At 37.7% G+C, this 18,162-nt stretch overlaps 2 protein-coding genes across 2 annotated transcripts in view; one reads left to right on the plus strand and one right to left on the minus strand.

Moving 5' to 3' along the window:
- The window catches only part of alka (glycine receptor subunit alpha alkaliphile), a 107,122-nt gene extending 101,261 nt beyond the window's left edge, over positions 1-5,861 (plus strand). The window contains exons 3-9 of the mRNA XM_077431673.1: positions 2,963-3,062; positions 3,144-3,298; positions 3,385-3,540; positions 4,387-4,527; positions 4,607-4,836; positions 4,912-5,052; positions 5,124-5,861. Of these exons, the coding sequence (XP_077287799.1) occupies positions 2,963-3,062; positions 3,144-3,298; positions 3,385-3,540; positions 4,387-4,527; positions 4,607-4,836; positions 4,912-5,052; positions 5,124-5,417 (1,217 nt within the window). The 3' untranslated portion in view covers positions 5,418-5,861. The remainder of the gene's footprint in view (positions 1-2,962; positions 3,063-3,143; positions 3,299-3,384; positions 3,541-4,386; positions 4,528-4,606; positions 4,837-4,911; positions 5,053-5,123) is intronic.
- Positions 5,862-9,414: 3,553 nt separating this feature from the next.
- LOC143911894 (uncharacterized) lies at positions 9,415-12,667 on the minus strand. Its single transcript, XM_077430985.1, has 3 exons — positions 12,460-12,667; positions 12,145-12,387; positions 9,415-12,069 (listed from the first exon to the last, which is right to left on the minus strand). The coding sequence occupies exons 1-3, from the start codon at positions 12,577-12,579 to the stop codon at positions 10,789-10,791; spliced, it is 1,644 nt and encodes a 547-aa protein (XP_077287111.1). The 5' UTR covers positions 12,580-12,667; the 3' UTR covers positions 9,415-10,788.
- Between the last annotated feature and the right edge of the window lie 5,495 nt (positions 12,668-18,162).

Here is an 18,162-nt window from a genome sequence, read left to right on the forward strand (position 1 = left end):
GTCTCGTCACGGAGACCGACATATATTATATATATATATACATATGTTTTAATATTTTTGTGACATGTTATGGTAAAATATATTTTTTTGTTCAATAGCAAACACTCAAGGTTACTTTGATGAAAAGTGTGTGCTTTGACACTAACCCCCCCTAATAATTAGTTACTGAATGATTTCCATTGTTGATTCGTCAATTTTGTAAGTTCGACGATTGCACCGTGTCTGCGTGACCATGATTTCACCTTCCAATAGTCAAGGACCACTTTCGTTCGGTGTTCCATTGTCATAGTATGGTGATGAGCAGCATCTAGGACTCGTACGAGCACAATGGCCGACCAGCTCGGCGTCACGTGAACCGAATGATACGTTTTATTGGCCGAAGAATCGACGGCCGCGACGGTCCCCGGTTGTCCCCTTTGTCCATTTAACTGTCCGACTGCTCGTAAATCAATTTGCAAGTCATACACGTGAACCGTTAATATTGATTAATGACCAACGTTCCATATAAACATTATGCGAACATCCATCTGCATATCTCTTAAGATAATCGAGCCGGTGAGTTAGCCAATATCCGTGTGTGCAATCTAACACTTAGCGGGGGATAATGGCGATTTGGAGAAAGTTAACTGCTGGCAAAATTTGGGAATTAGATTTAATCACTCTATAATTCAATAGCACGATGGAAATGATACAACAAAAAATTTGAAAACAATTTTTAATAAATTTAAATGCAAATTTATTTTTGATTTTTAAATGCTTTTATTATTACAAAATTATGTTTACATTACATCTTATATCTATTTTAATAGCTACTGATCTACTGATCATTTTCTATTTTACAATTTAATTTAATTTGGTTAGTAATCATAGTATTATATTATTCTAATATTAATCTACAGCATAATAGGAAAAATATCTCAAAAACCTATTTACAATCCTTATAAATGCTCATAATACATCTAATACATAATATTGATTAAAGACTCACTAAAGTCGATGACCTAAAGCAGATTGTATTTGGGTAATCTATGTTTATACCTGAAGGGTATAGACATTTTGTTATAATCACCGAGACTCTTCACAAGTGTGTTAGTATGGTTATTAGTGATTTTGTCATAGAATATACTGGTTAGTTTGTTAGTAATGTCTGTAACAAACGGAATATTATATATGGCATGCAGTTTTTTCATTTTAGTATATATGGGTGTATTATAAGTTATTTTTAGGGATTTATTTTGTATTATTTGGAGCTTGGAAAGGTTGGTATTCTAGGCGTTATTCCATACAGGTAAGCATAGGTTCAAATGCAAATTTATAATAGTTTAATAAAATATAGAGTTATGGGGGTGGGACGAATGAGACGACTGGGTTGTTGATGCACGAGTCTTTATTATGGCAGCCGAGGAAGAAGTGCTGTAGCAACTTTTAAACGCGGCCGAGTTGGTCCCAACTCGCAGGAATGTGACCGAAACTCGACCATGACATAAAGCAGAGCATCGTAACCTCTGGATATTCGCGGCACACATTGTTTACGACTCGTAGAGTTTGTCAGCTACGTACATACATATGTATGTACTTTATCGGCAGTCGCTAGTTATTCCGTATATGCATAGGTGACAAAACGCTAACTAACATCGGTTTTCTCCCTCACACGCGATCTCACTCGCACGCATTAGGCCAAAGTGCTGTTCGGGGAACAAATATTGCCGCGGCACACAGGTTAAGATGCTCTGACATAAAGCCGCCATAGAGTGAAAAAAGAAAAAGTTATAGGCGTTTAAACAATTAAAATCGGACATAGTGAGAGGGTGGCGAAAAGGGAGTAAACGATCGGAACAGACAATACACGTCACCGAGAAAGATTATGGAGTATTTTCAAACGTCTCTATTACGATTATTTTTCACCATCATAATGGCAGACTTGATTTCCATATATATATTGATGGCCAAACCGAGCAAAATGGCAAAGTTTGACAACGATTGGAAGAGTGTGGAAAAAACCCAAATTTCGTCAAATGAAAAAATCGAAAGTGAAGTAAGAAGAGGCTAGTAATAATAATAATCATAATATGGGGCGTATGAAGTGAAACGACGGAATTGGTAAGGCACGACTGTTTAATGTGATGGGCGGGAAGGAAGTAAAGTAGCAACAGACCAACATGGCCGAGTTGGTCCCAACTCGCAGGATAGTGAACGAAACTCGACCATGTCGTAGAGCCACCACAATAATAATAATAAAAAAATCAACCTCCTGAATAGATGAGCTGATTTCAGCATGGAGAATAAAATAAAAACAAGCTCTGTATATATTACTAGTGTTGTACCCGATGAAATATCATCGCATGTGTCATATTAAGTTATTAAATAAAAACAATTAAAATGAATGTGTCGGTCCTGTGTTCGATCTGCACGCGGTCGAATTTTTTTCAAGTACCTTTTAAATATATTTAATTTAATATTTAAATTTAATTGTTTAATATGAAAAAAATGGTAAAAACTACCTACCTACCTATGTACATATAAACAATATAAAACAATGATAGAAAAATTAATTACTTAAATACGTTTTCAATAGATGGCACTAAATGCTCAGAGCCTAATTTGCCCAGAGGAAACATCGGTAGCAAAAAGTATATATTATATATAGAAGTTTTTCGTTGATCTGTTATTATGTTCGTATTATATTCGTACATTTTGATGGCAGTGGTTTAGCTGTAACCTACATATGTATGTCGAATCGAAACGACTATTATAGTACGGCGAGCGTTATCTCTGACAGACAGACAGACAGAATAGCGATATTATATATATATGATGATGATATGTAAGAATACTCTATATAAAAGTTGCTTATATTATATATGAACTGTCTTAATTAAAAAAAATATTACATAAGTGGTTTTTTAAATTTATTAACAACTTTATTTTTTTACTGAATTTGTTATATGTATGTACTTTGCAGAAGTTAGACCACCGTCAAAAAAAGGACAACCAGTTGTAGTTGAGTTCAGTATTTATGTTGTGGATGTCAATTCTATCAATGTTGAAGATATGGACTTCCGGTAAGTGCTACATATTTCCAAACTAAAGTATTTCATACTGAAAAAAGATTTTTTAACAATATTCAAAAAACTAATTTTTAGTGTGGACATGTTTATCCGTCAAACTTGGACTGAGTCTCGTCTACAATTGCCCAACGACATATTTGAAGAAGGAGACGACTATGTAACGTTACCTTCAGAATTTTTTGACAATTTGTGGCATCCAGATCCCTATTTCTTGAACTCTAAAATAACAGGTGAATTTTCATTGATCTATACTTCATTTTTACAAGGCTCTTTATTCTAGCTTTATATTGATACAAATATTAATTGCCTTTTTCAGAAATTGCAACGCTCACTCATAAGTTTTCATCGGTCACTCTATATCGAAATAAAACCGTGAAATATGCAGCACGCATGCATGCTATAATTGCATGTCAAATGGAATTTCAGCTGTACCCAATGGACATTCAATCTTGTCCAATATATATTGAAAGTTGTAAGTATCTATGAAGATGGGATAAACGGGAAGGGGTCCAACCAATAAGACAATAATTATCTTGAAAATGAACGCTCATTAGAAGTTAAATATTAACTAAATAATAAAACGGAACTACTCACAATAGCATTTTGCCATAAAGTCATGTTTTTAAGATTCATTCGGGTGAGCTCATCACTAGTTCCAAAAATCCAGAGATTATTACCGAGGAAATTGATAGGATACTGACCGACAACATTTATATGATGTCTTATAGATTTCATCTGATTGAGACTATTTTAAATAAACAATTTGAAAAAATTGCAATTTCACACACTTTGTTTTTATTTACTTGCTGAATATTTACTTTTTAATTTAAGTGTAAATTTTCAGATCATAATTGTCCAATTGTTAACCCCAAATTTATTACTACATAATATAATATTAAAATTATATATTTAATACCGGTCTCCGTGACGGGCCGGAATGTGAAATGCTAGAAAACGCAAATATCGGAAGGCAAAGATCGAAAATCGAAAGATCAAAAAAAAAGGGTGCATGGTAAACGGTACATACTCACGTAAATACTCATTTAATTTGCGCGAGCAGGATACAACAGGAACAAGAAGAACAGGCCTTTCCTCCCGTATTAATGTGCGCGCGCAGAATACGGGAGGAAAAGCCTGTTCCTCTTGTTCCTGTTGTATCCTGCTCGCGCAAATTAAGTGAGTATGTACCGTTTACCATGCACCATTTTTTTTTGATCTTTCGATTTTCGATCATTGCCTTTTGATATTTGCGTTTTCCGGCATTTCACATTCCGGTCCATGAGTTAGACCCATTTAATACATATTATTTTTTTTGTAGTTTCATATAATAATCAAAAAGTAAGGTTGCGTTGGAACGATGCTGGAGTTACAATAAATCCAGAGCTGAAACTGCTACAGTATCATATGGGTGAGCCACTAAGACTCGACGAGACGGATGCTTATATGGTAGAAAAGGATGGTATGCTAACATATGTATAGTTCTATTTAAAAAATAATATTTCTTCCATATAAAAACTATAAAAAGTATATTTTTACAGGTAATTACTCGCGTCTGGTGGTCTATTTCAGATTTGAAAGACAAATCGGACACCATTTGATACAAACTTTTGCACCGTCATCGTTAGTTGTAATGCTTTCTTGGTTCAGCTTTTGGTTGGATTTAGATGCAATCCCGGGGAGAGTAACATTACTAGTGACATGCATGTTGACTTTAGTTACAATGTTTACAGGTCTTCGTGCTGATATTCCTCCAGTGGCTTATGTTAAGGTATTTCTACATTAAAAAACGCTTAAATTTGAATACACACAATGTAAAATATTGACTTTTCGATTGATATTTAAGGCTTTAGATTTGTGGATGGCTGGATGTATGGTGTTCGTATTCGCAGCTTTGGGAGAATTCGTAGTGGTTAAAGTACTTGATGTTCAATACCAAATAAATAAGAAGAAGACCCAAGACGGTCTGCCTAGAATCATTCCGGTGGTAAGATTATGCACTTTATAACACTTGATCATTAAATGATGTCGTTTTTAAACGTTTTAAAACAATTTTAGAGGATAAACTCAACGGAAAAAGGAGGATGCAACACAGTGGCAGCTTGGGACAATGCCGGTGTGAGATGTAGAAAAGTAGAAGTAGTTTCGCCGTCAAATAGTACGGCAGGCCGTGGTATGGAGCGCAGACAGAGTATTTTGCAAGTGGCCTGGTTGGATTCAGATACTGGCCAAGAAAAAGTGTTGTGGAGAGAGATTGACAAGCTATCGCGCATGATTTTCCCAGCCGTCTTTTTACTTTTCGTTATTCTGTATTGGCCAGTTCTTATTTTGAAAACAAAGATGGTAGAGTAAATTCGGTTGCTTTATTTGGGATTATAGGTTGTGCTAAGTTAGTTATTTTATTTTATTTAAAATAATACATATGTGGTAATCCGCACAAAAGTATTATTATGAATAGTATAAATGAAAAGTATTATTGTGGATAGAACAGCAGCGGAGATCGATCAACAGTAAGCTGTCGACTGTAAGAGTGTCTAGTTTTAAACCATTATACACCAAATATGTAAAAATTGGTATACCTAGTTCACTCTTATATTTTAACGTTTTGAGTGAATAAAAGTCAGAATCAAAATGTTCTTGTACATTATGTTAGGTATTTGTATTTGTTTAAAATAATAATTTATGAATACCACTAAAACTAATGAGTATTTTTTGATAAATAATCCAGAGATAGATTTTATATTCAAATTCAATCCAGACGCAGATTTTATTTTAAATAAAAAACTGATTATTTTGATTATATTCTATTATTATAAAAAAATATTCGTGACATGGTTTGAAATCACCATTGTGATGTGATAAAAATAGACAGAGCTTATAGAGATATATACTCATTTCATTTTGGCTAAGTCGTATGAAAATTTTAACGATTACATACATTATTGGATGCAAAACATAGAAATCATTCTGACTGAGGTGAAGATTAATTGGACCAATGTATCAGAAGAGCTAGGTGTGGATTATGGTGAAGTGGGTTAATCGTCCTTCAATATTGCCTACTTTGAAAGTTATCGATAGTAATGTGAGGAATTGCAGAGATTTGCATTGAAGATTTTGCTTCCAATTATTAAGAAAGCGCTATATAGTAAAATAAATTTGATTATAAATTTTATAAGAATACATTAATAAATAATTTTAATAATAATATTAAATATATATATATTTGGGGGGACGGAAAGTAATCAAAAAAATATTCTTAAATTCCCCGTCTATGCAATTTTCCTATGCGACAAATATAGACCATGGACAGCTAATCTTCGAACGATAATTCCTGGATGGTTTGATGAGGATCTGATTCCACTATTGACGTCAGGATATTATAATCTAATTTTTGAGCTATCTCCTTGATGTCCCTATTCCCATTTTTAAATTGTTTATACCATGATGACACTTGTTTACTTTCAAAATATCCCTGTAAGTATCGGTGATTTTTTTCACTGCTTCGTTTGCCTTCATTACTTGGTCTTACATAAACAACATAAAATGACGCAAGTGCCCTTGGTCTCAACATCTTTCCTCAGGTAGAAAACAAAATGTTTTAAGCGTAAACAATAAATTTACAATAATAACTTCAACATAATATGAAAACTTAAGTGTTTACTGGAACGTGTCTCGACACAAACTGACTGCGAAAGAGCTCGGCGAAAAATTTTGATTACTTTTCGGTCCCCCTGATTATATATACATATATATTAATTATTTATTAAAGTTACCTCGAATAATTTTAAGAATTTTTCGTAAATAGCTTTATTTTAATATTGTACAATAGCAAATATAAGCGGAGAAAAGATTTTTTTTTAATATATGAAAAATAAAAACAGTCGTCCGAGTATTTTACATACTTTTAATAAACTTTCATGCTTATTCGTATTATTTGGTGCTATAATATATAAATACAAAGCCCCCCCCCCCCCTTGTTTATATTAAAATGTTTATATTGAACAATTACAACTTCAAGTAGATAGTTTTTGCTAAAGTTAAATTGAAATATATTATAATATTTGCTATTTAATTCCAAGTCATTTAAGATTTATCGTTGTACCTGTTATTGATATTAGAATTTATTGATTACAACAATATTCATCCCTTTAGGACTGTTTGTACATAATACAAATATCGTTATTAAACATTGAAGATAAACAATTGAAAATCACACAATAAATGTACCTTTTATTTATATCATGTTAAATTATTATATATATAGTAAAATATACACATCTTAATAATTTTTGATGTTTGATAATATTATCTGATTGTGTACAACAGTCTAATACTTATTTTTAAACCACGCAGATGTCTTACAGAAACATCTTTTTCAATGAAAACAAAGAAATGTATGCAAAAATTATACTTTCGTCACATATGTAAATATGTATATTTTTATTATAAGTGTAAGAGAAGAAGCAAATATTTTATTGATGTTATAAATCAATTTTTCATTTTTAATCAAAGCGGTTGAATGTGTATAATGTGCCACAGATTACGTTCAAATAAAACATAGATCTTTTTAATAAGAAGCGAAATATAACTGACATTTAATAGAATTTGTTAATGTTGAAAATGTTTCATCCCAAAGTTTTATGCTCCAATCGATAAAATTAAAAAAGTCATGTTATATATTCAATCTCTTTGGTTTTTATTGTTAAAAACATAATGATGTAGTAAGCCATCATAATATTTTTGGTACTGAATAGAATAAAAGAAGTTAGGTATAAAAGTTATATAAAAATAATTATAAAAAAATAAAACAATGTTTGTCTTTCACAATATTCTGTTTTATGCACAAATTTAACAAATAGAAACTACATTAAATAATGTTTTACGGATATATCATTCGGAGGATATTACATAAAGAATAAATTTTTATGAAATTTACTATAAATTGCATTTAAATTAAGATCTTTGTATTTTTACTAAGCTTTTTTGAAATGAAAAAAATATTATATATAATACGCATACATTAATTTGCGCTGATATTTAAAATTTATATTAAATTATACGGTGACCGGAAAAATGCACTCTCGAGTCATTCAAACTTTCAAAGATGCTCAAGGAGAACTAGCGCAATAGAACTCCACAAAAAAGCGTCAAGGGGTATTTGGATGTTATCCGAGGGTGCTAACCTTTTCATTTTTGTGGAATTCTATTGCGTAAGTTCTTTTTGAACAGCTTTGGAAATTATGACTTCTCGAAACTACGCTACTATTCAGTGCAATTTAGTGCATCTTTCCGGGAACCAAATTATACATATGTACATAGAAACAAAATGTTTTAAAATGTGAATGTTCTCTTCCGTGATATAATTCAAATTGTTGCAATGTCATCGAATACATGTAATTGATTTGGTTTTCATTTGACGATAGTATAAAAGATGCGGCTTATATGTATTTCTTTAAGAAAAAATCTGTTATATCAAAAACAATATGTGTACTGTAAACTGATTCATTGAATACTTCAAATTTGGTCTGAGTCATAAGTGCCCAATAAACTATACATATGTTGCAGAATGATTTTTTTCTTATCTATAGAGAATAAGAGCAATGTTTTTTTATACAAATTTCGTAATCAAAACTACATTCCTTTGTAAGAAAATCACATATTAATTTCCTTGACAAAAATATTGAAAACGTGGTTAGAATTTCACTGTAAAAATTAAAAATATGACATGAACGGGGGAAAGCATTTAACTTTTCGTCGGGCGAATTTGATCAAGAAGATTTAGTCATCTGGCGTTCCCAATAGTTTCCCTTTTTTAACGTGCTCCAGCATAAACTTTCCAATTACCTTGTCCTTGACCTTCACTATGGGAAGTTGTTTAAAAAATCTCATATCGCCGAAACTCGTTACACTTAAGGTACGTAATGCGCAAAGTGTACGTAGGGATTTCCCCAGGGCCGCTCTAAGGGATGATTTAAGGGTGCAGAACACCCGGACGCACAAGCCTCAAAAAAAAATTATACCGACAGCTTCCGTTAAACAAAAATCGAAATAAATATGCGACGTTGCCAAAGTCTACGTTTCGTGTGCAAAAGTGTGGAAAAAAAGCAGCCACGGCAGAAATGTAATGCACATAGACATGTATACACGTTCAATAATTAATATCAGATAATAATTAGATCGAAAGTAAAATTAAATTGTCAATAATTTAAGTCTTTATTGAGTTACATCAGTTAATATAGGTATAGATATTACTTTAAGATATAATATAAATATAACTACGAAAGGCCTTCAATTTTGAATTATAAATATATTACAATATTTTCTTTTTATTATCATTTTATAATTTTTTGGGGGGCGGGGGGCGCAAATTTTGGATTTGCATCGGGGCGCCAACTACCCTTAGAGCGGCCCTGGATCTCCCAACTATTATTATTCACTTACCTGGAGTCAAAGGGAACGCGACGGCTGCTAAGACTGTTTTTTATTGTTGGAATTGTCTATTTACCAAAGAAATATCAAATATGATAGTAAAGTACACTAACTAATCAGTAAATAGAAACCATCAGGAACTAATTTTCCAGAGATAGGGATATCAAACTCACGGATGTAATCGAAATGAGAGCTTTTATTTGATAGCTGTATCTAGCAGGGGCATACAGAGGATATCAGCAAAGTCTCAAGGAACTTTGGTGATAAGACGGTGATGTTGAATTAGGTTTAAATGTGTGCCCATCAAGCACATTGCGCCAGAACTCAGCAGTCATCGTATTGCGCCCGACGGAAGGTTAATTTGCCAATAAAAGACTATGCCCTACCTAGCTGCCCTAATCTTAAGAGAAGAAGAATGCCAATCAGAAATCTGCAGAAGAATAGGAATGGCGAAAACGGCGATGATCAGTCTGACAACGAAAATCCATCTGGTGCAATATCTGGTACAATAGACATTGCAAAAAGGAGAAAGGGACATGTTAGATGCCTTTGAAATGTGCTGCTGGAGGTGAATGTTGCGCATTCCATGGTCTGCAAGAAGCACAAACGTCTGGTGACCGAAAAAATGCACTCGAGATAGTTGCACTCTCGAGACATCCAAACTTTCAAAGATGCCCAAGGAGAACTAACGCAATTGAATACCACAGAGCCTTTGAAAATTAGGACTTATTACTAAATTAGAACTGCGCCACTATTCAGTGCAATTTAGTGCATTTTTCCGGGAACCCAAACGTCTCTATCCTCAAAGAGCTGGCAGTTTCAGAGACTCCACAGCTGGTATAAAAGGGATTCTATCAGTGGCGGCTCGTGAGAATTCATAGGGGGGGGAGGCTGCAGAGATTAATCGGGCTGTAATAGCCATACCAGTGATCAAATGCAGACAAAAATAGCATGAATATGTACTATACTTCAGTCCATATGGAGGGCAAAAATAGCATGCATTTGTACTATACTGGGAGGGCTGCAGCCCCGCAGCCCATATAGACGAGCCACCACTGGATTCTATCCTACTTTGGTCAGATTGCCAAGAAAAATGTAGATAACCTCGAGAAGCTGGTAGTCACCGGAACACTAAAGCGACGGGATGGTCAGATCAAATAAAAAAACTGATAGGATTGTCCCTAAGCAATGCATTTAACTGGTGCAGGACTGAGAAAAGTGGAATTAGATCGCTCACCGGATCCATTGATCAAAATGAAAAAGAAGAATTTGCCAATACGATTAGATAAATTTTTCAGTGTATGGTTTTCAAATGTCTCGTAAGGGTGGATTTTTCAGCATATGCTTTGAAACAAATATTACACTTGTGTGGTTTTTCCCCAGTGTGAGATTTCAAATGCGTCACAAGATAATGTTTTACAGCGAATGATTTTGGACAAAAGTGGCATTTGTGTGGTTTTATCCCGGTGTGAGATGTTTCGTGCGTCTTAAGGGTAGATTTTTGAGAGAATGATTTTAAACAAATATCACATTTATACGGCTTTTCACCCGAGTGCGTTCTTTCGTGTATCGAAAGAGCAGATTTGTTGGGAAATGGTTTCATACAAATGTCACAATTGTATGGTTTTTCACCGGTGTGAGATGTTAAATGCCTCAAGAGGGTGGATTTTCGAGAAAATGATTTTAAACAAGTGTCACATTTAAACAGTCTTTCCCCGTGAGATTTCATGTGTGTACTAAGATTGCCTTTGCGGCTGAATGACTTCAAACAGACAACGCATTTGTGCGGTTTCAAGCCGGTGTGAGATTTCATGTGCTCACTGAGAGTATTTTTGTGTGTGAATGATTTTAAACAAATATCACATTTGAATGGATTTTCCCCGATGTGAGATCGCAAATGGCCCTCGAGGTAAGATTTAACAACAAATGATTTTAAGCAAACATCACATTTGTATGGTTTTATCCCAGCGTGCGAATTCATGTGTGCAACGAGACTATTTTTGTGAGTGAATGATTTCGAGCAAATATCACATTTGAACGGCTTTTCTCCGGTGTGAGTTCTTAGGTGTACCTTAAAGCTATGTTTTTGAACGAACAATTTTAAACAAACATTGCATTTATATGGTTGTATTCCGGCGTGAAATTTCATGTGTGTACCAAGATGATGTTTTCGAGTAAATGATTTTAAACAAATATAACATTGGTATGGCTTTGCTTCAGGATGAGACTTTTTGTGTACCGCTAGGTCAGACTTGTTCGGAAATGATTCTAAGCAAATGTTACATTTATATAGTCTCCCCGCGGCGTGAGATCTTATATGCTTCACAAGATTTATTTTACGAGTGAAAGATTTTGAACAAATTTCGCATTTGAATGAAGTGATTTTTTTTTTACGCGGCCGTACTTTAGTTACACGGTTAAACATGACTTGGATATTAATTTTATGATCCGATTGAGAATGTGTCGAGCTGATTGCATCTGCAGTTTTCAATATTGAAGACTCTTGCCGTAGACTTTCAATATCATCTATTTTTTTTAGTCGGTAATCATATGAAGAAACTTTTCCTCTACGCATCTGTAAAAAACCGAATATTATACAGTATATTGAATGAGCTTAGTATCTTGAAAGTGTGAAAATGAGTCGCTTTACCGATGAATTTATATTTTCATTCATTTCGACATTGACAGTGGAGTTTAACACGTTTGGTGGCGAATCTTCACATACTAAATCTTCCAGATATATTTCCTCCGTCTTGATTTCCAAACACTCGTCTAGCCTCATTTTCGATGTTTGGTTACTTCGAAGACAAACGTTTCGAAAACTACTGAGCAACTTCAGATTGTTTTCACATGAAAGACATATCATATCTGGAAGTCCATCATCTTTAAAGGCCTGCAAATAAGAAAGGTGGTAATGAGACTGGATTGATGAGATAGCAGTGGGTTCAAAGTAACTGTAACCGACCCGCAGTTGGCAGCAGGCCCAAATGCGTTGCACCAGTGGATGAGGATCCTCATAAATGCTGACAGAAAATGCGGCTGGAGCTGGACAAAGGCAAAGCCTGCACTCCATCATACGAGACATTCTAATACACGACCTACTCGCTATCCAACTCTACAGCTGACTGATCGACTCAGTTGACTGCTGTTCGCCGAATCTTCTTCTTCTTCTTAAGATTTGGTTTAAATCGATCAATTTTAAGCTATAAGTTGACTCAAAACGACTGAGCAGTTTTGTGTAAACAGAGGTAAAATAGAAAACATCACTGTAAGAGTGAGCGCACCACGTGAAGCTGTATTTTTTCAAGGGCCGTGGAGTTGATAAAAAAATATAAGCGATTCCAATTGATTTTTTTTCTATTTTTGTTTCTATATGTGTGAGACAGTTTTAGTTATTATTCCACACACGTCACTTAAATCTCGATCACGGAACATCTGGCACCCCAAAATGCCATCCATCGAGAGTTAGCCACTCGAACTATCGTACTAATGAAAATTGCAATGTCAGATATTCCGTATTCAGTGAATTTGGACAGGTCAGGAGATGCATATAATTTGATGAAATACTGTGGCGGCTCGCTTATACGACATGGTCGAGTTTGGTTGCCTTCCTGCGAGTGGGAACCAACTCGGCTGGGTTCGGAGAGCTACTACTCACTCTGTCTTCAGCTGTCATATAATAAACACGTGCATTAACATGCCAGTCGTCTCATTCGTTCATCCTCCATACTGGTGACCCCCGACATCGAGCCACGCAGCCTCGATCAATTTCAACATGCCGCTCATCCCTGCCTCGCCGAGTCAGGCGGGAGAAGCTACCCGCCGCGCCCCCATCGCCATCAACAGAGCGCGTCGCGGCCCGCGGGTGGCAATAAACGAGCAGACACGGCTACCTACCTACCTACCTACCGACTGGAGTCCAGCCAACGTCGATGACAGGTGGTTTAAAAAATGGGGGAGCGAATGAGACGACGATCTTGACAGCTGGATGTGGAGTCATGCGCGATCCACTACACATAGAACGGTCATCCAGCACCACAAGACATACACCACCTCAGCACCATCATCATCATCATCATCAAGGCCCCGTCCGTCCCCACGAGCGTCGTCACGCCGAGACGGGTGGTAGCGCTACAACACCTCCACGAGCCACAACGACTCACAGTCCAGCTCGGAGTATCATCAACCACATCGATGCCCCTGCCGCCCCCGCCGCCACACCAACCGACATCAGCCTCGGAAGAGCGGCGCCGCCGCAGCATCGCATCGCATCGACGCGACCATCGGACCAGCCACCGTCCTGCTCGCGACGTCACCGCCCTCGAATCTACCGACCATTCAGGGCGGTACACCTATGTACACAGCGGATGACCCACGTCAACAATTTTTTTTCTCCCCACGTAATAATTTTTTCTCTTTGTGTAACAATAATTTTTTTCTTTTGTAAAATTTGTTTCTTTGTAATATGGAGGATGAACGAATGAGACGACTGGCATGACGACGTCTCGGCGTGACGACGCTCGTGGGGACGGACGGGGCCTTGATGATGATGATGATGATGATGGTGCTGAGGTGGTGTATGTCTTGTGGTGCTGGATGACCGTTCTATGTGTAGTGGATCGCGCATGACTCCACATCCAGCTGTCAAGATCGTCGTCTCATTCGCTCCCCCATTTTTATAAGCACCTGTCATCGACGTTGTGGCTGGACGTCGGTAGGTAGGTAGGTAGGTAGGTAGCCGTGTCTGCTCGTTTATTGTCACCCGCGGGCCGCGACGCGCTCTGTTGATGGCGATGGGGGCGCAACGGGTAGCTTCCCCGCCTGGCTCGGCGAGGCAGGGATGAGCGGCATGTTGAAATTGATCGAGGCTGCGTGGCTCGATGTCGGGGGTCACCAGTATGGAGGATGAACGAATGAGACGACTGGCATGTTAATGCACGTGTTTATTATATGACAGCTGAAGACAGAGTGAGTAGCAGCTCTCCGAACCCAGCCGAGTTGGTCCCCACTCGCAGGAAGGCAACCAAACTCGACCATGTCGTATAAGCGAGCCGCCACAGTAATTTTGGTATCGCTGATGCTGGGGGGGGGAGTGATGTGGCGGCTCGCTTATACGACATGGTCGAGTTTGGTTGCCTTCCTGCGAGTGGGAACCAACTCGGCTGGGTTCGGAGAGCTACTACTCACTCTGTCTTCAGCTGTCATATAATAAACACGTGCATTAACATGCCAGTCGTCTCATTCGTTCATCCTCCATAATACTATAAACCTTAATCAAATCGATTATTCGTTGATTATAATCGATGCTTAGAATATATTCTCAGATCTGCATAAATTGTGGATAAGTAAGTCACTCTCGTTACAAACACGAGTCCTAAACTAAACTTACTATTGATTATTCAATATTTACATACATTATTATTTATTAACCTTCGCTTTACGGCGCTGAAAAAATTGGTGCTGTGCAATGAAACACATGCAAAAATGATTGATTTAAGTAAAAAGTCATTCGACTTTTTACGACTCCAGCAAAAAATCAACGACTCCGATTACACAGACCTGATTATTTTCTCTAACGGATAAGACGCAACCGCGACCTGTTTTATTTTTAACGGTAAAGTGTTTGTCGCGCTTGCAAGCTGTCAGTATCAATAATGATTCATACTCACACTTATACCAAATCCATATTGACGAAAATTCTATTTTGCACTAGGCTTACCGGCCAGGTAGGTTTTTGAAAATACATACGTAGTAGTGTTGCATAGTAGGGGTGGGTGGAGGATCCAAGTAAAAGGCCAAAGTCGTTTCACAGCATTTATTGGTGATTAAGGAGATACACGCGCTGGCAGTGCTCCGTCCAGAATGTCTTGATATCGCCTAAGTACCGCCTTAAGGTCTGTTCATACCTAGTCAGCACGTACCGACTTCAGCAGGTATCCGGCCGTACGAAAAGTATTCTTTGGTACATTTTGTATGGGTATATTCATACCAACCGTCACGTTTACGCCACGGCAGGCTTACAGCAGTACCCGACATTTCCTGTTCATACCTTACAGCAACATCCGTCAACGTATTGTATCCGTTTTTTGGCCATCGTGGAAATATACACGCGAATTACGTGCCATGAGTCTGCCGCTTTGCTGTTTTGGACCAATTATCGATAGTGACAGTTGTACAGACTCCAGGGATGTTCAACTCGAGAGCACCCCCGAAGTCGGTTTTGTGAGATAGCTAGTGGTAAGCGTGGGCGGGACTGGTCTCCTCCAAGGGATCTACAGGTCGTCGTCTGCGGTCTGGTCTCTGCTGATGTCTATCTCTCTCTCTCTCTCTCGTACAGTGTGCGTAAGGGAGTGTGATACAGGACAAAGGCGGGAAATTATATAATAATGATAACAGGTTGTAATTCTGTTTGTATGGTGACTGTATTTTATATATATATATATATAAATACAGAGAATAAGCAGGGGGGGGGGAGTAACAAAGTAACCACGCGTGCCCTTTGAGGTTAGCCACGCGTAGCTCAGTTGTCTGCCTTCTGGACGAAGACAGACCAAGCTTCCTCTGGTGCACACCGGACGGATACTGGAGCTGGTCTCCAAGTATCGTCACAACCCTCACCAGCCTCTAGCTGGTGATTTCGGTGGCGAGGTGGGCCCCGTAAACACCGGGGTGATTACGCGCCAAACCGCTATGACAACTGTCAGTTTGTGTTGGCTGTCAGGGTGGCCAGCACAAAAAAATATATCGGCCAAATCGTGGGTCGTAAAGCCACGAAAGCCGATCATCAGACATAGTCTGAACAACAGTTGACAGCTGTTCAATCTTTCGACATGGTTTCGGCGCAAATATTTAAAAAAAAAATTAATTTTTTACGGAAATATTTAAAAAAAAATTCTTCATCATCCACATATTGCAAGTACTCGACAATACGACGTAAGCAATATTGCGCCGTATCGTCATGGCCTCTAATGTATAAGTAAGCCGATTTTGCCTTGCACTCGGCCAAAGTGCTGTGAACGTGACGTGTAGGTAGATATGAATAGAAATGTAATAAAATGACATATTTGAAACGGAGTCGTGCAGTGCTGAAGCCGTGCAGTGCTGTTAAGTATGAACAGACCTTTATAAGGGGCATGTCTCTCAGGACATCTTCGACTTGCGATTCGTTTACTTATTGTTATGGTCACGTACTCGGATATGTATTCTCACGATATTTGGTCCCACGGTACCAAGGTATCGGTCACATCTGAGAAGGGACCACGGGAATGCGACCGGTGGCCGCTACTACGCCATTGTTTAGCTTACTTGCACTAAGTTTGCAGATAATCCTCGAAACCAATTATAGCGGTCGCACAGTGTCAGGGATGCGCCTCGTCCTAATCTGATTGCACTTAACCGGCGGCTCTTTATTAACCTCTGTGACGAACGGATTTACGCGCGCGTGATGCAGAGGGCGTTATACGTCGTTATTCTTCCAAGGGTCGGGTTATGTAGAAACGTGGACTAACCTTGGGATAGTTATATATATGTATATAGTCGGGGAGGTTCCTGACTGCAAGTCGTCTTCGTTGATAACAGCTTCCTCGTCGTCTCACGGCTGAGGTTTCTCCGGAAACAGCGTGAGGAATGCAGGGGAAGTTGTGCTGGAACTCAGGGGAGGGAGTGATGCTACACTCGACCTCGCAGCGGTTCTTCAGCACTGATGGTGATGGATCTCTGGGCCCCGTCTCCCCCTGGAGACGTGCATAGGAGAGATCTTTCTTCGTCGGCGGTGGGTGGGTAAGAGGGCGCGCTCCACATGCGCGCGCGCCTATAAGGGCGCGATCACACAGCGAGGGAGCGGTATGCTATACGCGGGATATTTTTTTTAGATAGTTTTAAACACACACAAATTGTAGGGTCATACCCGGTACGATACGCCGGATCTTACGGGATCGTGCGGGATCGGAGCGGTCTCGTTGAAATTCTATAGAATTGTTTATACTAACTTGACGGTGATATATACCAATTCGTCGACGCTCGGACGACGCTTGACAGTGATCGATAACGGTGTATCCCATATTTTTTTTGACATCTCCTCCCAAGCTTCATTGCGAATGTTTTGGTCCTTATATTTTACGGATCTGACGTCATAGACACATTCGTACTGTCGCACAACTTCTATTAATTTTTCTGACATTATGAACTGCGATGTACCGATATTATGAACTGCGATGACCGAGCTCAAAAGACGAACTGTTTGCAGTCACCACTTTCTTGAGTATAAAAAGTATAAATAAAAAATACTTTGTTCTTGATATAAAATAAAGTAAAAATGGGCTCTCTTTAAACGAACATGTTATTGTATCGACATGTACATACATTCATACGGAAATGCATTTAGTATCAATTAGTTACAGTCCATATTGAGTGCACTATAGCCCTTTACGTAAAAAACATCTTTGTTCGTTTATCTGTTGATGGTATTAGGGATTTAAGTACGTATTTAGTTTTTGTACCAAAAAACTTGAGTCCATTGTCTAGTCATTTCTGTTTATTTAGTAACAATTGGTTCCGGTAAACAATTAGTGTACTACATAAAACCCTTTATGCTGAATACATCTTTGTCCGTGATCGCAGAGTTTGTTTATGAAAGTATCGAATGAGTATTTAATTCTTAAACCTACCC

This window comes from Arctopsyche grandis, chromosome 5 (assembly GCF_051622035.1).
Source record: "Arctopsyche grandis isolate Sample6627 chromosome 5, ASM5162203v2, whole genome shotgun sequence".
Taxonomy (NCBI): Eukaryota; Metazoa; Arthropoda; class Insecta; order Trichoptera; family Hydropsychidae; genus Arctopsyche; species Arctopsyche grandis.